Genomic DNA, 22,137 nt, shown 5'->3' with positions numbered 1-22,137 from the left:
GGACATTGTAAAAATAAGAAAAGGAAGACTGGGAGGAGGGGCACTAGAGAGATCTGCCTGCCTCTGCCTCCTGTTTGCTGGAATTAAAGCCATGTGCCATCATGCCTGACTTCTTCCATGTTTTAACCCCCTCCCATCAAAACAACACCCCCCCACCCAATCTAGTTTTTCTTCCCCAATCTATTTTCTGTGATTCCAGCTTTTCTTACGGCACTTACTAGCCTGGATCTCTGTGAGGGCAATAACTTTGCTTTTGTCACCCTATAACGGTCTGTAATTCCTGCTAGAACGCAATAGACGCTTAACGTTATTTATGCATTTGCAATCTTTGCCTGCATGTATGAATGTGCACCATGTGCATGCTTGGTGCCCACAGAGACCAGAAGAGGGCATTGGGTTTCTCTGGAACGAGCCTTCCTTTGGGTGGGTGTAAGCTCCCATGTGAGTGTGTGCTGCTCTGTGGGTCCTAAGAACCCAACCTAGCCCTCTGCAGCATCAAATGCTCTTAACCTCTGAGCCATCTCTTCAGTCTTCGATCTGCTTATTCGTAAACAGTTTCAGAGTACAGGTTAGGAACATAGTCTTTGGCTTCCGTGAGCCTGGATTCCAACATTGCTACTTACTGACTTCAACTGTTAGCCTTAGTTAGCATACCGGAAAATGAGAGCATTTTATACAAGTCATAGTTTTATGAGAATCTGGCAAGATAAATATGGACATCTGTCAAATAAAAAAAAAATAGTTCAATAAATAGTGTGTCAGAATGCCAAGGTGGCCGCAGTTGCCTGAGGGCTCACTTGTAAAGAAAGTTCAGCCAAAGGGGTGCTTTTTGGCCCAGGATAGCGATGATGACAGCTACTATTAGGCAGTTACCTAGGCCACATTCCTCTCGTCGGGCCCTGTGTTTTACTTGCCTTTTATTCTGCTTCTGGGGCTGCAGCTGGTCTCGGACCCTCCTCTCCCGCCGCAGTCTCACTCTAGGTGGGAAGTTGTAAAAGCCGAGCAGGAACATTGTGTAGGCGGAACTCGAGTGCAGCGGTGGGAGGCTTCCGGGGGAACAGCACTGGTGACGGGTCGGCGGAGACAGAAAAGCGCCGGACGCCCGGCCGATCATGGAAGCTTGACAACCTGCAAGCAGGCTCTGGGAGGCCGAGATATCGGCGAAGAGGACAGAGAATCGGAGCGGACAGGTAGGAGACGGCAAGAGGGCAGGTCCCGCTGGTCTTGGCTGGACCTCCTGCTTCGATCCCGCAGGCTTTCCCAAGAAAGCAGATGGCCACGCCGCCCCGCCCCCGTTGCAGGACACCGGGAGGTCCTCCCTGTGTGCTGCTGGCTAGGAGCAAGCCCACCAGTTCTGACGTCCACTCTAGCTTGCGACTGTCGTCTTCCACGCGGTAGCTGCCCTCGATGCACCCCTTCCCATAGAAGCTGTTTCCTTTGACCCTTTTTGGCGCTTCAGAATAGCGTCTTCCCGAGACGGGAATTCATCTCCACTCCGTCCCTAACCTCCTCCTGGAGGAGCGTCCCACTTCAGAAGAAAAACGTCAGTCACCATTTTATTCCATCCACGCTATCCCCACAGACTTTGCTCTTGAGATTGAGATCTTTCAGAGGCACCCGAGTTTCTCCCCATCCCCAACTCTCTTCCCACCCTGCTCCTTCCACTTAGTCTCTTGGCTGAGACTCCCATCTTTTCGGTTGTGTCTGCTTGGGGGTGGAGGCAACGACCAGGTTTTGTTCCTCATTTTCTAACTTAGTCTTCTTCTCCTCACCTGTCTTTCTCCCCTTCTCCCCTTCTCCCTTTCTTCTTCCCTTCCTCGGCTTTCTTTTTTCTTCCTTAGAACTCTTTGTTTTCTAGCACTTCATCTTTTCTGTTTCTGAGAGGATCTTAGGTAACCCTAAATGAGGCAACATACTTACCTTTCCTAATATCCTGAAAGGGCTCTTCTTTGACTTTTTTTTTCATTCATACCCACACACCCATGCCCCTTTTCTTTCATTTTGTCACATTCTTCAGTGTGTATCATTTCTGGAAAACAAATCTTATGTGGGGTTCCTTTAGAGCCCATACACACTCAGCATATATGTATATTACACAATTGATGAACTGTTCTGTACCAAATATCTTGACGATGACAATACAATACCTGCATTGGGATTGGGAATTGGAGAGATAGTTCAGCTGTTAAGAGCACTGGCTGCCTAGGCAGTGGTGGTGGCCCACACCTTTAATCCCAACACTTGGAAGGCAGAGAAAGATGGGTTTCTGTGAGTTTGAAGCCAGTCTGGTCTACAAAGGGAGTTCCAGGACAGCCAGGGCTACAGAGAGAAATCCTGTCTAGAAAAAAACAAAAAAAGAGTACTGGCTGCTCTTCCAAAGGACCTGAGTTTGATTCCCAGCACCCACATAATGGCTTACAGACCATCTGTAACTCCATTCTCTGGGGATCTGATGCCCTTTTCTGGCTTCTATGGACACCAGGGATGAACATGGTGTATTCATACATGCAGGCAAAATGCTCTCATAGATAAATCAATTGAAAAACAATATCTGCATTGTTCCTTCATATCCAGTTATTAAGATTTTTTTTTAATATTTTTATGCTTTATTTAACTTTATTTTATGTGCATTGGTGTGAAGGTGTCAGATACCCTGCAAGTGGGTCTTCAGACAGTTGTGAGCTGCCATGTGGGTGCTGGGAATTGAACCCGGGTCCTCTGGAAGAGCAGTCAGTGCTCTTAACCACTGAGCCATATCTCCAGCCCCAGTTATTAAGATTTTGTACAAGTTCTGGAGTCATGTTTGTTAAAATGTCCATATCGGCAGAAGGTCAAAATGCAATTTTTGACTTAAACAGAATGTATTTCCTGGATTTGAATAGTGATGTGGGAGTGTCATATTTCAATCTGTTCATTTCATTGGTTAAGCAATAAAGAAACTGCTTGGTCCTGATAGGTTAAAACAGAGGTGGGAGGAGTAAACAGAACAGAATGCTGGGAGGAAGAGGAAGTGAGCTCAGACTTGACAGCTCTGCTCTCTGGAGCAGAGATGCTATGCTTCCCCTCTCTGGGCCAGACGCCATGAAGCAAGCTGCCAGGTCAGACATGCTGAATCTTCCCCGGTAAGACTGATGCTACACAGTTTATTAGAGATGGGTTGATTGAGATATGAGAATTAGCCTGTAAGGGCTAGAGTTAATGGGCCAAGCAGTGTTTAAATGAATACAGTTTCCGTGTAATTATTTCGGGTGTAAAGCTAGCCGGGTGGCCGGCAGGGTGGCGGGACATAGCCCGCTGCTCCTATTACTACAAAATGGCGCCCAGACGTGTGGACAGTTGAATCCACTGAAAGCCTGAGAAAGCTTGGGAAAGAGTAAAGCATGTTTTCTTGGTAGCAGCGATTTCTCGGGTCTGCTCTGCTTGCTAGAAGCAAGCAAGCGCTCTCATCTAAGAGAGGCTTCCTGACTCAGCTTTAGCTGCAAAACCCTGCAGCTCATTAAGAGGTCCTGCCACGAAACACTTAACCTGTGTTGACAAAAAGCTGAACGCATGCTTTTCGGCTTTCAGCCGTAGCAGGAAAAAAGCTGCGCCGTTTAAAAATACCGGCTTTCTGGGCCGTCCTGCCAGGGCAAACTCTGACTGTTTGAGGCAGGAGGGCCAGCTACAGAGAGAGTACTTGTGAGTGTTGTCTGTTGCAGCTTGTTTGATGGCAAGGACCTTGAAACACTGTAGACTTGTGGCACTGAATGTGGCTCTGGCTGGTACCTCAGCCACAAGGTTGGAATGGCAGAAAGCTAAGGAATGGGCTACATCTAGCTGGTAAAGCCATGGCTTTAGTCCTACTGAGATTGCTTGGTAAATTAAAGACTCATGTGGTCAGAAAAACAGAGAGATACAGTAAAGAGAGCGTCAAAGACAAAGAAAATTTTTAAATAATTTACAGTGTTAAAAATATATGCAGACTAAACGTTAAAGTTCTTAAAGTAAAAAACAAAAAAAAAAAAGAGAAGAAAGAGAGTAGTTGGGTGTGGTAGTACACACCTTTAATCCCAGTGGCTGGGAGGCAGAGACAGAAGGACCTCTGAGAGTTCAAGGACAGCCTGGTCTACAGAGTTATTCCAGGTCAAAGATATACAGAGAATATAAAATAAAAGTAAAAACAAACGAAATAGAGGTCAAAATAAAGCCGTACAAAGATGGAAAATACACAGAGAATCTTGATACTGTATGCTATTATGCTCTCTTTGAATTGTTTGAATGCTGAGAAAAGAGCAACAGCTGCTAAAAGATATTTGTTTATAAATGCTGCTGAACTAATCCAACATAGATATTTTGAAAATGTCGGGTGGCCGGCAGGGTGGCGGGACACAGCCCGCCGCTCCTATTACTACAGAATTGTCTTTTTTCCTTTTGTTCAATCATTCGTTCTTTCCTTCCTTCCTTTTTTCTTTGAGACAAGGTTTCTGATATGTGCCTGGCTGTCGGTGGGATTCTTTTTTTTTTTTTTAAATTTACTTAATTTTATGTGCATTGGTGTGAGGGTGTCAGATTCCCTGGAATTGAGTTACAGACAGGTATGAGCCACCATGTGGGTGCTAGGAATTAAACCTGGTCCTCTGGAAGGCAGTCAGTGCTCTTAACCACTGAGTCATCTCTTCAGCTCCTATACGTGTGATTCTAATGACACAAAAATTTCCTCTGTGTATGGGCAGTATTCTCTGTCTTTTAATAGAGCCTAGAAATGAGGTAGATATAAAACATGTGTAAAGAAACTCCCCTGTGTCCTGGTCAGCTTTACGAACTTAGAAGATGATGCTTCTGATGGAACAGGTAGGAAAGTGTCTTTTAGACGGTGTGTTTCAGAACAACTTCAGAATTGAGGGCAGAATATCTTTAACTCCAGGGTGAAGTTTGCCCATCTCACAAAGTGGTTATTGTATCTAGATTCAGGGGCTCTTTTATGGAGAGTTGTGAAACTAAAGTGTTCTTGTGTCTGACCCAGCACTCAGTTCACACTTTGGAAAGGTGGTAGAATGACTGACCCGTTTTCCTTCTGGACAGATCTCAAGACCAGAGAATGGCAGGCGAACAGAAGCCCTCAAGCAACCTCCTGGAACAGTTTATTTTATTAGCCAAGGGTACCAGTGGCTCAGCCCTTACCACTCTCATCAGCCAGGTGCTGGAGGCTCCTGGAGTCTATGTGTTTGGAGAACTGCTGGAGTTGGCCAATGTTCAGGAGGTAAGGATTGTTTTCAGACAGTCTGTCTTCTCTGTGCTATATTCTTCTCATTCTCCAGGTCTCCAGCAAATTTTAACATTGGTACCCTCTTATTTGGAATTGGTGGAGAGGAGATCAGGGATAATGTCTTAGAGCTCTTTTATTCAGTGTTCCCTTAAACTGAATAAAACTAGATTGTGTTGTTCATTGTGTGAAAGATAGTAAGACAATCACAATGACCTAGACACAGATAGTGTTGTTTTATTTGTTGCAGTCAGTTTTGGGTCATTGTACATAGTTCCACTGAGCCACATTCTCAGCCAACCTGATTTTATTTTGTTAATTGTAAGGATTTGTTTGTTTGTTTGTTTGTTTTTCAAGAGAGAGTTTCTCAGTGTAGCCTTGGCTTTCCTGGAACTCACTTTGTAGACCAGGCTGACTTCAAACTCCTAGAAATCTGCCTGCCCCTGCCTCCTGAGTGCTGGGATTAAAGGTGTGCACCACCACTGTCTGGCCTAATTGTAAGTTTTTATTTAGTGTAACTCTTGCTTGTTATACTTATAGTAAGGTCTGTGAGGGCAGAGTAGTTTAAGCTTACCATGGCTTCCTTTGGCTGAGTACATAGCCTGACACGTAGTAGACTTTGAGTAAAAATTCAGTCAAAGCCGGGCAGTGATGGCGCATGCGTTTAATCCCAGCACTCGGGAGGCAGAGGCAGGTGGATCTCTGAGTTCCTAGACCAGCCAGGTCTACAGAGCAAGTTCCAGGACAGGCTCCAGAGCTATTCAGAGAAACTCTACAAAACAAACAAACAAACAGAAAGATTCAATCAATAATTTTTTGAGGAAGATTTGAGAGTTAGGCTTTTTGTTTAGTTTTGGTTTTTTTGAGATTGACTCTTGTGTTTCCTAGGCTGGCTTTGATCCTGCTTCCACCTACCACGTGCTGGAATTATGGGAGTGTCCTTGACTAGGCTCGTTTTCCAATAGGAAAGCTGACTAGCTGTAATGTGTTTCTTCAGATTCCTGAATGAACATGCCAAGTAATTTTTTTTTTTTGTGACTGTTGAGAACTGCCTAAGAAGAAATGGATGAAAAACAAGCCTGCAAGACCTTACAGACTTAGCCAGTCAGAGTAGTTTTGGAGTATCTGCATTAAAGATCTAGCTAACTTTGTAATTGTATGAAAAGTAGGTGCTAGATTCAGTGTTCCTTACTGAATCTCTTCCACTCTGGTCCTGAGACTTGAGGATGTTCATGATAACTCGAAAGGGCAGCTTCGGGCATGTAAGGATGCTAGCATTCTCACATTGGAGCTTACTGGGGCTTAGCAAATCTCCTTTGCCTGCCTACTCTTTCTGTTGTTCCTGTTTGAGCCAGGAATAAACTAGTTGCTTGTCAGCATTCTTAAATTATGGATGCAATTATTGGAACTCTTTTTTAGATAGCTAAAATAGAATAATGTTGTCCCTGTTTTGTTTTATGGGGTTTGGTAAGTGGGAAGAGATGGTGAGTGTGTGTGTCTTTGAGGATTGAACATACAGTGTTCTGCATGCTGAACAGGTACTCAGCCACTGAACTATGTGCAAGTCTTCCTTTTACTCTTATTTTGAGCCAGGGTCTTGCTGAGGCCCCCAAGCCTGTAGCTCAGCCTGACCTTGAGCTCGTCATCTCCTTCCTTTAGCTTTACAAGCATCAGGGATCATAAGCCTCTGTGTGATACAGCTCAGCTACTCTTTGCATTTTTTCCCATGGATGTCATTTTGCCATCCCATGACATAAGTGAAATAAATTAATGAACATTTTCATTTGGCTCAGGATGATAACTCTGTTCCAGTATAGCCTTTCTGTCACACCTTACACTGTTCTAGGATGGCCAGGGTTCACAGTTCATATTTAGTGCTGAAGCTTGGAACTAGTAATGCAGTTTGTTCTAGTGGGTGCCAACATACTAAATTGGGGGCTGGCAAGATGGCTCAATGGGTAAAAGTGGTGGCGTATAAGCCTGATGATCTGAGTTTGATCTCTGAGAACCTTCATCTTAAAGGTGGGAGGAGAAAATGAACTCCACAAAGTTGTTTTGTGATCATATACATGTGCACTGCATACATAACCACACATACATGTCATACACATGTCATGTACAGCAATAGTTGGTATGTAGACAGGATCACCACACTCTCTTGTTTTTTCTTTTGAGACGAGCTCTCATTCGCAGGTCATCCAGGCTGACTTTGAACTCAGGGTGATGTTGAGTTCCTGATCCTGCTGCATCCACCTGAGGAGTTACATATATGCAGTGTGAATTGAACCTAGCTCTGTGTGCATGTTAGGCAAGACTTCCAGCCTTCGGTATTTGTTTTAAGGCAGGGGAGATCCCGAGAAGACTTGATGCTCCTGGTGCATAGAGCTTTGTGGTGGAGTGGCTGGCAAAGGGGCAGAGAGAGAGGAAGAAGAAGCTACTTGAACATCTTATATGTTGTGCAAAATGTCTTCCCGAGGAAAGAAGATTCCCTTTTGAACTCAAATAGTCTTGTTTAGTTTTTCTCCAAGAATCAGAAGTGGAAAGTACCTTAGGAAATACCTAATAAAATAGTACAGAAGAAATGACCATGACATCCTTGGCGTTTGGTCACAAGTCCTCTATAGAATATTGTAGTAAAGCCGGGTGGTGGTGGCATACACCTTTAATCCCAGCACTCAGGAGACAGAGGCAGGTGGATCTCTGTGAGTTTGAGGCCAGCCTGGTCTACAGGACAGCCAGTGCTGTTACACAGAGAAACACTGTCTTAAAAAACCAAAACCAAAAAGAAAGAAAGAAAAAAAAAGCCTATTGTAGCGATTAGTGGAAATTTGTTTTGTGATGAACTTTTCCTTCCTCAGCTTGCAGAAGGAGCTAATGCTGCGTACTTGCAGTTGCTGAACCTGTTTGCCTACGGAACGTACCCAGATTACATAGGTGAGTTGGCTAAGACCCTGCAGAAGATCTGAAGCTCGTGGTAACTGCCAGCTGTTTGTAGGGTGGTAGAGTTATGTGTGGGTGTGGGCAGGGTAAGCAAGTCTAATTACTGATGTGACCATATCTCCATCTTCTGTGCTCCGAAGGTAACTTCACAAAAGCATTTCCCTGATAACCTTTAATGTCCTAGGTGTTAAATGGGGATTGTGTGTGTGTGCATCAGTGAACAGAGGCCTGTATATCTCCTTTAATGTCCTACATGTTAAATGGGGATTGTGTGTGTGTGCATCAGTGAACAGAGGCCTGTATATCTCCTTTAATGTCCTACATGTTAAATGGGGATTGTGTGTGTGTGCATCAGTGAACAGAGGCCTGTATACCCAGATCAGTGTCTTGAGCAGTAGTGTTTACAGGGCACTCAACTAGCAAAATAATCAAGTGTTTTTTTGAGACAGGGTCTCACTTTGTAAGGTGGCATGGAACTCATTATACAGAGCAGGCTGGCCTTGAACTCAGATACACCTCCCTCCGTCTCCTGAGTGCTGGGATTAAAGGCGTGTGCCACCACTACCCGGCTTTTTTTTTTTTTTTAAGTCAGAGTTTTGCTGTGTTGCTCAGGCTGACTTCAAACTCTGGGTCCTTCTGCCTAAACCTCCCAATTTCTCATCTTACAGATATGTGCCATCATGCCTACATTCATTTTTACTATTTCACAATAAGCCACTATACCACTGCGTTCCTAGCTCATTTGAATGTTTTTATTTTAATTCACTTATATTTTTGCTAATTTTTTTCATACAATATATTTTAATCATATTCTTTCTCCTCCAACTCCTCCCAGATCCTCTCCACCTCCCTACCCACCCAACTTCATGCTTTCTCTCTCTCTCAAAAAGAAAAAAGTAAAAATAATAAGAGAAAATAATAAAACAAATAAAAAGCAAAAAGAACCTCTGAAAGAAACAAGCCCATGGAGTCCATTCTGTGTTGTCTCACTACTCCTGGTCATGGGGCCCACCCTGGGGTACAGCTGATACACTCAGTGACACTCCGCTGGAGAAAACTCATTTTCCCTTCCCCAGCAGGTACCAGTTACAAATAGCTCCTTGGTTAGGTGTAGGAACTTGTGTCTGTCTCCCCTGTCTGTGAGGGTGCAGGACCTTGTGTCTGTCCCCCTGTCTGTGAGGGTGCAGGACCTTGTAAGATGGCTCAGTAGGTGACAGCACTTGGTTCAAGGCTGACAACTTCTGTTCAGTTCCTGAAGCCCTAGTAAAAGGAAAGAACTGACTCTGGAAAGTTGTTCTCTGACCTCCACATGCACACTGTAGCACAACTGTGCTCACACTCACACACACATTATACACACCCATACAGTAATAGTAAATAAAATATTAAGAAACATTAAATAGTCAGGAGTGAGGTGCTTGCAGGCTTAAATATTACCTTTATTTCTAAGTAATTCTTTTTGGCTTTCCTAGTTTCATCTTTCATCTCTCTTTCTTCTGTCTCTCCTTTTGATAGTATAAAAGTAGACTGGGACTCCCGCTCCTGTTTCCTTGGCATCATCCTCTCCACTGGCCACTTCTGTGTTGCTGTCAGAGTGAACTGTTTGCCACTCTGGTACATGACATTTCTCTGACCTGCTCTTTGTCACTGTCTAAGGAGGCAGCATTGCCTGGATTCTGGAACCAGACTGCCTACATTAGATTCTAGATCCTCTTATACTAGTTGTGTGTCTTTTAGCAAATTAAATGATCACGTATGTGCCTCAGTTTCCCTGTCTGTACAATGAGTGTAATTATATAAGCCTTGTTTGTTTGTTTTGTTTTATATTTTGAGACAGTTTCTTTGTGTAGCCCTGGCTATCCTGTCACTTGCTCTGTAGGCCAGGCTGGCGTCGAATTCACAGAGATCCTCCTGCCTCTGCCTCCTAGCACTTTTGTAAGTCTTTAGGCTAAATATTTTCAGGATTTAGAATTTGGCAAATTTAAAAAGGTAACGTGGGGCTGGGGAGGTAGCAGTGAAGAACACATGTTGCTTCTGCAGATGACTGGAGTTCAGTTCTCAGCACCCACATCAGGCAGCTCAGTGCTCCTTATAACTCCAGTTCTAGGGGTCCAGTGCTTCTGGCTCTAAAGGCACCTGTACACATATGCAGATACCCACATATAGACATACTCACATAATTAAAAATAATACAAATATTTTTAAAGAAAAGTAGTGTGGTGGTGTTGCATGCCTTTAATCCCAGCACTTGGGAGTCAGAGATAGGAGGGTCTCAGTGAGTTCGAGGCCAGCCTGGTCTACAAAATGAATTCCAGGACAGCCAGGGCTATAACACAGAGAAACCCTGTCTTGAAAATCAGAAAAAAAGGTAATGTGATATATGTGCCTTTTTCTGTAATCTTATGTGGGCAACAAAACAGATGAATATTCACAAGTAGGATAAAAAACTAGTATAGGTTTAAGGGAGGAATTGTTGTTTGATGTCTTTCAACATTATGTTTAAGAAAAAAAAAATCCAGCCAGATGGTGGTGGTACACTCCTTTAATCCCATCTCTCTGGGAGGCAGAGGCAGGTGATCTCTGAGTCTAGTTTAGCCTGGTCTACAGAGTGAGTTACAGGATAGCCAGGACTACATGGAGAAACCCTGTCTTGAAAAACCAAAAACCAAACGAAACAAAATTTAGTGTTTTGGACTCCAGAATTATGGTCGAGGAGGTTGAGGACATTTGAAATCTTGTCTCCTTGAGTGTTGTGAGGATGAGCTGCATGTGCTCACGTGTAAATGGATCTGGCTGTGCGTTCTGTCCTGTGTAGCTGCCTCTGTGACCATTGATGGAATACTAAAACTGTGCTCATCCCTCAAGGTTCATCTCAAACTCTTCTTCCATGAAACCTTCATTTTTGTGGTTTTGCATCTTCCAAATGAGATTGTATTTGTTTGTTCTCTCTTTCTCTGTCCCCCTTTTTCTTCTTTCTTCCTTTATTCTCTTTTTTTGTCTTCTCTATCCTCATAACTATCTCTTCTGGTAGTTTTACCTTGGGATTTGTAGCTAGAGCAGCATCCAATGTAAGACTGTGACTGGACGTGGTGACTTACACCTGTAATCCAGCACTTGGGAGGCAGAGGCAAAAGCAGGTGGATCAGGAAATCAAGGTCATCCTTCACTGCACAATGAGTGTCAGGTCAGCCTGTGTTACCTAAAATCCTGTCTCAACCCCTTTTCCCTCAAAAAATCAACAATAAAACAAAGCAAAACAAAACAAACCTGAGGACGCATTCAGGGTTATTGAATTGTGTACTCCACATAGTTGGTGCTTCTGGAGTTGTGTGGTGCAGCTAGCTCCCAACATAGCCGAGAGTTTATTCATCCTCGACTCCCTGATTCTCCTTGTAAGACGTGTGCATTGCACATAACATGCTCACTGAGCTTCACAAGGGCACAACACTATTCCATTAAGAGTGTCGGTCATGTCGTTTGTTTGTTCATGTCTGGCTCTGATACTAAGTTCCTGTCTTTGCTTTCTGGAAGCACATGGTCTTCCAGAGAAGGTAGGGGCTGTGATGGAGAGTGTAAGTGCACAGTCATGACAGTGATCTAGTAGTAGATTTGGTGGGGGAGTTGATGAGCTTATCATAAAAATAAATCCTAATTTTATTTTGTGTCTTGATTCTTGTGGTGGGTGGGACCGAGCAGCCAACAAGGAGAGCCTGCCAGAACTGAGCGCAGCTCAGCAGAACAAGCTGAAACATCTTACCATCGTGAGTTTGGCATCAAGAATGAAGGTACTGTCCAAACCTTTCCTGTCTTCATCTGAACCCCTGCTCAGGTGTCTTATTGCCATCAGTGAAAGAACTTGCAGCTAGTAATATCCTAAATGCATGAAATGTACTTGGCAACTAAAATGTGTGGACAGTCACTCACTCCCTGTTTTGGAAAAGCAAGCCCAGCAGTGACTGATTCATCATGTCTCTCTTCTGGCATGCTATGGGGCTTCATGCAGGTTAAGAGGAGCCTGCTACCTAAATGCTCTTAAAAGGTGTCTTTTTGATTGTTTTTGTTATGTGATACCGACCCTTACTATGTGGTCAAGGCTGTTGAACTCACTATGTAGCACAGGTTGACCTCACAATCATGGCAATCCTCCTGCCTCAGCTTCCCACATACTAGGTTACATGTGTGTCACACTATACCTGGCCTTAGTAAGGCTTCTTGCAGCAAGTTAACAGCTTCCTGATTCCCTGGTGCACTATATTGATTGCACTCATGCTGGGGGAAAGACTTGCTGTGTTGGGCTGAGTGGAGTTTTACTGATTTGTGATACTGGGGATTGGATTCAAGGCTTGTTCATGTGAGGCAAATACTTCCTATCACTGAGCCACACCACTAGTCCAGAGAGATACAGTTCTTTTCTTTTGTTTTATTTTGCTTTCCTTTCTCTCTTTCTCTTTTTTTCCCTCCCTCCCTCCTTCCTTTCTCTTTTTTCTTTATTTCTTTCTCTCTTTCTCTGTCTCTCTTTCTCTTTCCGTCCCTCTTTTCTTTTTCTTTTCTTTCTATAAAAGGTTTCTTTGATCTGTAAACTAGGCTGGCCTTGAACTCAAAGAGATCCACTTACCTCTGCCTCCTGAGTATTGGGATTAAAGGTATGTTCCTGCCTGGCAAGATAGATACCTGTTCTGTTTTTCTTTGGGATTTTCAGGGTTAACTGCATTAATTGAATTTTTTTCCTTATCTGCTAATTTTGTGTTTATTTAATTTTCATATGCCAACATTAGGACCTATCCTGTCAAATTCCACCACATCGTAACTGCTGGTTCTCTGCCTCAGCCAATTTAGAAGCCTTGCAGCCAGTAGCTTACAGCTTTTAACAGAGAAGGGCCAGACTCCATTGATGTATAGATGGTTTTGGCTTACCCCCTCCTTATTTGTGTCTTTCTGTGAGAGTATGCCTGTGATAAGTTTGCTTTTCTCCTCTGTAATTAAGAGTTGTGTGTTTGTTCCTTGATTGTCTTTTCAGTTATCTAATCACAGATTAGGTTTCTGGTCGCCAACCCCGTATTTCAGGTGGAAAGCTCCTCTTCCCCTTTTCATCCTTTCCTCCCTTTCTCTTGTTCTAGAGATTGAACTCCAGGGTTGGAACTCAGTGCCTGTGCATGTTTGTCTGGTGCTCCACCACTGTGCTATACTCGTGGCCTAGTCGGCCCTATTTTCCAGGGGATTCTGGGCACAAGGACCTTTTTCTTTTCCTAGTCATGGACCTCTTAAGCATGGTAAAGAGTAGGAAGACTGTCTTCTCTCCTCCTCTTCTTCATGTCTTTTTTTTTTTCCGGGACAGGATTTCTCTGTAGCTTTGGAGCCTATCCTGGAACTAGCTCTTGTAGACCAGGCTGGCCTCAAACTCACAGAGATCCACCTGCCTCTGCCTCCCGAGTGCTGGGATTGTGCACCACCAACACTTGGCCAGGAGTACGAAGACTGTTTTCTTCTCTCGAGGCCTTATACCCATCCATCCCCCTAGAGAGCATGCTTTAATCTCTAGGAAACCCTTCTAGGTGTTCTTGCTGTGTTTCTCTTCTGTATTCGCCTTCCTCTTGCCTGTTTCTCCTTTATTTCTAAACTAGTTCTGATATCTCAGGGTTTATAGAATACATATGTTTAGATACTCTCTTCTTTAGTGTGAGGGGCTGTTACTGGAGATTTGATGTAGGTTATAAGAGTTTGAGAAACAAACACAAACTTCAGGATCAACTGAACTGCCCAGCTCTACTGGCCTCTGTAGGTAGTAGATGTGCTGGCCTGCGAGGCAATTGGTTTTTGTTATTGGTGGTGGTGGTGGTGGTGGTGGTGGTGGTGGTGGTGGTGGTGGTGGTGGTGGTGGTGGTGGTGGTGGTGGTGGTGGTGGTGGTGGTGGTGGTGGTGGTCTGTGTTTGTTTTGTTTTGCTATGCCTCTACTGTACTGGGTAAGCCCTGTTTGAAGCTTGCAGCCATTTAGCATTTTATGCAAAGTCTTCAAGCCTCCATAAGGTGGCAGTGTAGTGAATACTGAGTATTTCTTTTTGCTGTGGAAGGAGTGTTTAGCATCTGTCAGAGGATGGGTGTGGAAGCGGGGAGCAGAGAGCTAGGAAGGTGCTTCCTTGGGTGCTGTGGATCTTGTTTGGGTGTCACAGGTTCGACAGTTTATTTATCCATCTCCTGTTGTCTTAGATATTGATGATTACCACTGGCCTGCATTGCCTAAGCACAGAGAGACAGCTATTGCCTTGTGGGTAATACTTGAATTTTTTTGTTTCTTTGCAGTGCTTGCCAAGTGTTTTTTCTAACTGTCATGTGACCTATCCACAGTGTATCCCCTACTCTGTGCTGCTGAAGGACCTGGAGATGAGGAATCTCCGGGAACTAGAAGACCTTATTATTGAGGCTGTCTACACGGACATCATCCAGGGCAAGCTGGACCAGCGAAACCAGCTGCTAGAAGTGGATTTCTGCATTGGCCGTGACATTCGAAAGAAAGATATCAACAATATTGTCAAGACCTTGCATGAGTGGTGAGGCTGGGAGATGGAGGGGGGCTTCTCATACGCCCTTTGTGTCTCTCTTTACAAAACTGACTTTCAGAAGTCAGCCAAGGGTTTGTGACAGGCCTTGGGGCAGCCGGGAAACTGAGGTGCTAGGACACGGATACTGAAAGTGGGGCTTCATTTCTAATGACAGCTGTGTGGCATTAGGCATCATTTCAGGCTTCCTTGTGCCTGAGTTGTAAAACTGACTTTAAATGCAGCAGGGCTGTGTAACAGTGGGCCGTAAAATACTCATGTGGAGATGCATGTAGGATCTCTGCATCCTGGCTGTGTGGCACTGAGTCTGCACCTTCCAAACATAAACTCAGTTTGGCCACATTCAGGAAGTAATGTCAGTAGCACGTCAGCTAGTTAGTGCTGGTGGAACGTCATGAGGGCTGTATTAAATGGGCTTTTGTGATTTGGAACACAGGCGCATAGCATAGGTCATAATTGTCTGGGTGGCACACACCTGTAATCTCACCTCTCAGGGTGCTGAGGCAGAAGGATTATGAGTTGAAGGCCAGTTGGAGACTCTAATTCCCAAACAACCTCCTGCCCAAAAAAGTAAGTGAATTTAGGAAAAGAACTGGGACTTAAGGATATAGTTTTATGTTAGTAGAATTTGATGTTTGCAAAAATGATTACATGTTCTGCAAGGATTTGCTTTGAGGTTGAAATGAATGGGAGCTTATAAAGCCAGAGCTTCTTAGGGAATCGTGAGGAAGTTTGGAGGGAGAGAACATTATTGGGAGTGGGGAGGCTCACAGCATGCTGTGTGTCATTACGCAGAGTGGACAGCTTTGTGCTGGGATAGGGAACCTTGCTTTGTTTTTGTTTTTGTTTTGGGGACAGGGACTTGTTCTCTAATCCAGGGTTGCTTGGAACTGTGTGTCCCAGGTTCCAGGGATACATGGTTTAGATCAAGTTTAAGATTTGCCCTAAACTCTGATTTGCCCGACTCTGCCTCCCAAGTGTAACCATACCCAGATTTTTCTTCTTTTAAGATTTATTTATTAGTGACACACCCCTTTAATCCCAGTACTCAGAAGACCGAGGCAGGCAGATCTCTGTGAGTTGGAAGCCAGCGTTTACAGAGTGAGTTCCAGAATAGCCAGGGTTACACAGAGAAATATATGCATCCACCTTTTCTTTCTGTCCCAAGAAAGAATGTATTCATTTTTGTTTTATAAGTGTCTTACTTGCGTGTATAGAAAAGTACACTGTGTTTCGCTGGTGCCTGTAGATGTCAGGAGGGGATATCAGAGTCCCTGAAGCTGGAATTATGGGTGGATGTGAGCGTGTCCATGGGTGCCGAGAATTGAACTTGGATCCTCTGTAAGAGCAACAAGTGCACTAACCATTGAGCCATCACTTTAGCCACTGAAAGAGACTCTCAGAACTCCTATTTAGATGTTAGAGGTCAGTTAGAAACAAGAGTTATTGTCCTGAGAGATAGCACAAATATGGCAAAATGTTGACCATATTGAATAGTAGTGGGCGGTATATGAATATTCATTATATTGCTTTTCCAAAATGTTCTTATTTTTGAAACAGGATCTCAGTTTGTAGACCTGGCTGGTGTTGACCAGTCTAACCTTGAACTCAGGCCTCCCTTTGTTTGCCTCTGCTTCCTGAGTGCTGGGATTAAAGGCTTATGTCACCGAGCCCAGCCTGTTTTTAAAAATTTTAAATGAAAAGTGGGAAAATAAAAGTGAGAAGTTGTTGATAACTAGGAAATATCTTCAAATTCTGAGGAAAAAGGCAATCTCTAAAATAGCATGTGTTTAGAAAATGTATTTTTTTCTGTTGTAGAAAGGGATCAGCCAGGGTTACCTGTAGAGTTTGTCCGTCCTTCTGTCTTAGTCTGTACCACTGTTTCTTCCGGGCTGCAAAGACTGGAAGCTAGAGCTGTATTCCAGGAAACTCCCCCAGGCCACTGTATCTGTGAACTTGTCTGGAAGGAGAGGGACTGGTCCAGCAGAGGGGTTGTTGAAGGAAGTCCCATCAAGTGCTGGGCTTCGGGAGGGCTCGTCACTGCCGCTCAGGGCTGGTGTTTCCATTGCAGGTGTGACGGCTGTGAGGCAGTTCTGTTGGGCATCGAACAGCAAGTTCTGAGAGCCAACCAGTACAAAGAGAACCACCACCGGACTCAGCAGCAGGTGGAGGCAGAGGTAAAGAGACGGGGACATTTGTTCCTCTCTTAGGGTGCGCTGAGATATGAAGTTGCAGTGTTTTTGTCTGTGTCATGTCCTTTCCTGTGAATGCAACAAATAGCCCTTAAACACGCCTGGGGTTTGGTGCTGGAAGGTAGGGATGTGGCCGAGAATGAGCAGGCCTAGATTATAGAACATGTAATTCTCCAGTGTACGCACACTCTGCAACTGGTGAAGAAAAGAAATGGTGACGATGTGTTTTAAAAATGGGTACAAGGGAGCTGGAGAGATAGGTGAGCAGTTAGATGGATTCACCGCTCTTGTAGAGGACCTGGGTTTGGCTCTCTGCACTCACATGGTAGCTCATAGTCACCTGGACTTCAGTTCCAGGGGTTCCAATGCCTTCTTCTAGCCTCCATGGCTCATCCTTGTCCATGTACCCAGACATATGCCCAGGCTCACTCACATACACATAGAACATTAAAAAGTATTGAAATTTGAAAGAAATGTGAGGACAGGGCAAGGTCACCTCTTTCATACCAGTTAATGTGTTAACCAACTGCTTTCTAGGACACTTAGAGCTGACTGATGTGGAGAGAGAGGGCAGAGCTCAGCACCTTGTTCGTGGTCTGGTGTCAGGAGCAGGTGCTCATGACTGAGCTGTGCTTCAGGTGCTTACGGCATCCTCGCCTGAACGTAACACATACATAAAGAACAGAGGTGATCCTGGCACAGCCTCCTGTGTCGTTTCTTCTCTTATGCTTGGCTCAGATCTACAATCATTTTTATCGATTGAGTAGGTGAAATATATTTTTTTCCCATTTGTCCTTAAATTCCATTGCTCTTCAGAAGGGAGAAATTTGATGTTTTCCTTTCAGATCTCAGAGCAACAACTTTCTGGTGAGTTGTGCCTTCCAGAGCCTCCCTTCGAGTTCAGTCAACCCTATGACAAACTGCCTGAGAAGTTTCTCGTTTTAGCCTTTTATAGAAATAACATATTTAAATGTAGTTCGGCGTACCTGGGGGAGACATAATACAACAGTAGCGTTCCACGGCTTTGCAGTGCCCCTGAGCAGCACTCTGGAGGGAGAGGAATGTGGCTTGCAGCATCACAAAGCCTCCCTTGGTTGCATTTGCTTTCGGAATGTATTTTTCTTTATATTTGAATGTGGCTGTGTGTGGTGTTCTGTGGAATATTAATATATAGCTATTGTTACACATTCACAGAATAGGCTGTGTTCCCCTCACGTAGGAATAGAACAAGAGTAAGCGCAATTTTTTATTGTGGAGAAAATCCCTGAGGAGTTCAGTTGTTACAGTTGCTAAAACCATGCCTCCTGGGCACCTCAGAGAGCGATTCTCACCATCTCTCACATCTCCAGCCTTTCCTGTGAGCTTGATTCTGTTTGCTCTTTTTCCTTTTACTTGCTCTCTAAAGTCCACCCCAGGCTGGCTTCAAGCTTTCTGTCCTCCTGCCTCGGCCTCTGGAGTCCAGGACTATGGTTACCTGTCACCACACCTGCCTGTCTCTTGCACTGCCCTGAGTTCTTCCCTGTCCCCTCCCCCTGGGGAGCCCTTCTGTCTCTTGCTTGTCCTTAGGATCTCTGACCTGATAGTACCAGGCTACATTTTGTTAACAGGTACACCCTCTGGGAAGTTCCTGATGCCTATCCTTTGAAAAGCTCTGCCAACTCTAGGTTCCCTGGGTGGGGTGGGGCAGAGGCAGCCTCTAGGCCAGTTCCTTGAGGAAGGAAGCCTGAAGGGCCCTCGTCAGATTTAGGTCAAAGAAGACACACTTGTGGGAGTACTTGTTATCAAATGGGTGTGAAAGATGGGGGTGCAGATGGTTGGGTACCTTAAAGTCTTTGAGACTAAATTAGGTTTAACTGGTAGACCTGCCTGGGAGGCCATTCTTGGGTCCTGGACGTGGGCATCTGCACTCAGTTCAGTACTGCCTGGCAGAAGCACTAGTTGCCATTGTCTATCTTTCTGCCGCCTCCTTTCCTCCCATTGTGTGTATATTTGTGGGTACAGGTGCACAGGCCTGTGGATGCACCTCAGGTGTCATTCCTGAAATGGAGTCTCTCTTTGGCCTGGAAGTCTCCAAGTAGGTCAGGGTGACTGATCAGTGAGGACCAGGGATCTGTCTCTGCCACCTGACCCCTGGGACTGTAAATGTCTTCTGCTATGCTTGGCATTTTGTGTATGGGTTCTGGAATCAAAATCAGGTCCTGTGTTTGCAAGGTATGCCCTTTGCTGATCGTGTTATCTCAGCCAACTAGGTGGCCTTTTTTTTTTTTTTTTTAATACCTGGAGGGACAGCCCTGGGTGCTGGGAACCAGACTCTTATATTTTTGATTGTGAGCCTAGCCTTTAACGGCTGAGCCATCCCTCCAGGACTAGGTGGACTTTTTAAAGGAGTTGTAATTTTTATTAAAAGACTATGTATCTATCAATTTACTTACTTAGTTTTTAGACATGGTCTCAGTATGTAGTCACTATGTGAGCCTAGAACTCACTGTGTAGACCAGTTCAGGGCTGGCCTTGAACTCACATAGAGCTTCCTACCCCCATCTCCCCAGTGTTAGGATTAAAGGTATGTACCACCGTGTCTGGCTAAAGACATTTAAAAAAGATTTTATTTTTACTTATGTATATATTGTGTGTCTGTATGAGCGTATGCCATATGTATTTGGGTGCCTGAGGAGGCCAGAAGAGGTTATCAGATCCCCCGTAACTATGGGATGTTATGAGTTGCCAGATGTGGGTGCTGGGAACTGAACTAAGGATCTCTTGTTGCTTCATCAAGAGCAACAAGTGCTCTTAACTGTTGAGCCATCTCTCTAACCCCAATCTTTTGCGCATAAGTAAAACATATCCCCAAACCTATCCATCCCCAAATCCTGAAAAACATTGAAATCTGAAACACTGCAGGTTCAAGTCATTCCTGACACTGGATGCTCAGCCTTCACAGCGATAATGATTCAGTATGAAACTTGCATCCATTTGATCTGGAAAGCCCCGTCTAAATACATCCTTCACAGATGCTCCCAGGGTGCAGAGGTAAATGAAGGCTGTTTATACCAAACACTGGTTCTTAAAGTAGAAACGTGTGGGCTGGGGAGATGGCCCAGCAGGTAAGGGTGCTTGCTGCTCTTCCAGAGAATTCACAACTACCTGTAACTCCAGCTCCAGGGAAGCCGATGGCCTCTTCTGGCCTCTGGGGCCATCTTTCTAGCTCCTAGTTCCATGTTTGTTTGTTTTTTTTTTTTTTTTTGCTGAACTCATTTCCATTTCATTTATGAACAGCCTGTGTGTCTTCCTCTGGGTTTCTGAATATCATTTTAGATTTTGTTGCAGAGGATTTGGGCCTCTTCTTTAGGTTGTCCTTAGAGTGAGAACAGGACTTGGTGAGTTTCAGGTTTGTAGGTACAGGCAGGTCATACAAGTTCTGTTTCTCCTTCTAGGTTAGCAACATCAAGAAGACACTCAAAGCAACAGCATCCTCCTCAGCTCAGGAAATGGAACAGCAGCTGGCTGAACGGGAGTGTGCCCCTCATACTGAGCAGAGGCAGCCAACTAAGAAGATGTCCAAAGTGAAAGGTCTGGTCTCCAGCCGCCACTAGGGCCGGCTGGGGCAGCTGGCACTCACCAGGCCTGGGTCAGGTGGGGAGGGGACACCCAGGCCCTATTCCTCCCCTCTCTAGCTGCAGTGAGTTCCAGACCTGCCCACCCCTCACCAGTACCTCCCCATCCATTGGTACCATTGCGGAAAACGATTGCTCCTCCTTCGCCTCCCTTCCTAGTTGTTCCCTTCAGACTCAGGGCTCAGCGGATGCCATCCCAACAGGGTCCGACACTGCCCAGCTTCCCTCCAGGGGTTCCTTGTCTCTGTGTATGCCCCCCCCCCCCCCGTTGTTCTCTTGCTCCATGTCATTTTGTCAGGCTGGTCCTAAGCTGGAGGCAGTTTACCCAGTCCTGAGGGATGACTGTGGAGGAGGCTCCTCTCTGAGTGAAGAGGGGGCCGTGCTTCTCTAGCCCCACGTACCACAGTACCCACAATGGTGCAAGTGTCTCTAGTCAGGTAGCCACGGTCCCCCCTCCTGCCTTACCCCTGTTGGCAGTGCCAGTTCAGGCCATGGAGGGATGTGGTGCTGGGCTCTGTTTACTAACCCTTTGGGTTTTCAACCTCTTCAGCCCAGCCAGGATCTCTCCTCAAGTTGGGAGCTCTGGGCTGACTAACCTCTGGTATCTGAGTATGAGTGGAGGGTGGCAGAGGTGTTTCTCCTGCTTGGTGTCCTCTGCTGGCCACTCCTCCTGCTGTCTCTGACTGCTCAGCCTTGATTTAGCACCTAGGCCCAGCTGCCCACTGGGATTGTCTGCCAATATTTGCTCTCCCGAGATCTTTCATGCCTCCTGGCCATCCCTGGGGTAGGAATGGTGGTGCCGAAGCTCCTCAGATCGGTGAAGGACCATTGCTGCTTCTTTTTCCTTCCTTCCTGCCCCTCCTTGGCTGGCAATCCAGAGCCCTCTGAGAGCCCTCTGATGACATACTCCTGACCAGAGAAAAGGACTTGACTAGACTTTCTGAACTTGAACAGTTTCAGGTTATATTTTAATTTTTTTTTTGTACAGGTTGATTCTAATACATTTCAACATGCCTTTTTCTCCCTTTGTGTCAATATTTGTTATAGTCTAATCGCCGGGGATTTCTCACCTGGTTGGAGGGTGTGTGTGTGTGTGTGTGTGTGTGTGTGTGTGTGTGTATGTTTATTTTCCTTATTTTCCTAAGGGGAGGTGGAGGCCCTGAACTGATTTAAACTTCATTGAGAAAAAAGCACATTTTAGAAAAAAACAAAATAACAGAAGTGTAGATTTGACATCTGTGACTGGATTATGGGGCTGTACAGGTGGGTTTGGAGAGCAGTAGTTTGGGTGACGTAGAGACCGAAACTCTGTTTTAGTAGCATTGGTACAAAGTGGGTTGATCCAGTGTTAAAAGTATTGTTTTCCTTTTATGCTGGTCCGTGTGCTCATATGACACTGTGCCCGACAGAGGTTAAGTGGATTCCCTACGTGTGTTTGATGAATTCCCGCATTGCGTCTCTGTGGAAGAGGGGTCCTGTTATTAAATAAATGTGGCGCTCCCAGCATCCCACATCCTCACTGGAAATTCATTCCTAAGGTCTTGGAGGCATCCTGGGATGAAACACATCCACACTGATTTCTCCACCAGGTCCTT

At 45.0% G+C, this 22,137-nt stretch overlaps 1 protein-coding gene across 1 annotated transcript; it reads left to right on the top strand.

The window, feature by feature from the left end:
- Nucleotides 1-963: 963 nt before the first annotated feature.
- Cops7b (COP9 signalosome subunit 7B) lies at nt 964-21,563 on the top strand. The gene is made up of 7 exons (XM_005361757.2): nt 964-1,190; nt 5,062-5,239; nt 8,101-8,176; nt 11,879-11,967; nt 14,525-14,727; nt 16,808-16,913; nt 20,363-21,563. The coding sequence occupies exons 2-7, from the start codon at nt 5,078-5,080 to the stop codon at nt 20,519-20,521; spliced, it is 795 nt and encodes a 264-aa protein (XP_005361814.1). The 5' UTR covers nt 964-1,190; nt 5,062-5,077; the 3' UTR covers nt 20,522-21,563.
- The last annotated feature ends 574 nt before the right edge of the window (nt 21,564-22,137 follow it).

This window comes from Microtus ochrogaster, linkage group LG4, assembly GCF_000317375.1.
Source record: "Microtus ochrogaster isolate Prairie Vole_2 linkage group LG4, MicOch1.0, whole genome shotgun sequence".
Classification (NCBI taxonomy): domain Eukaryota; kingdom Metazoa; phylum Chordata; class Mammalia; order Rodentia; family Cricetidae; genus Microtus; species Microtus ochrogaster.
This window is presented reverse-complemented; position numbering and strand designations above follow the sequence as displayed.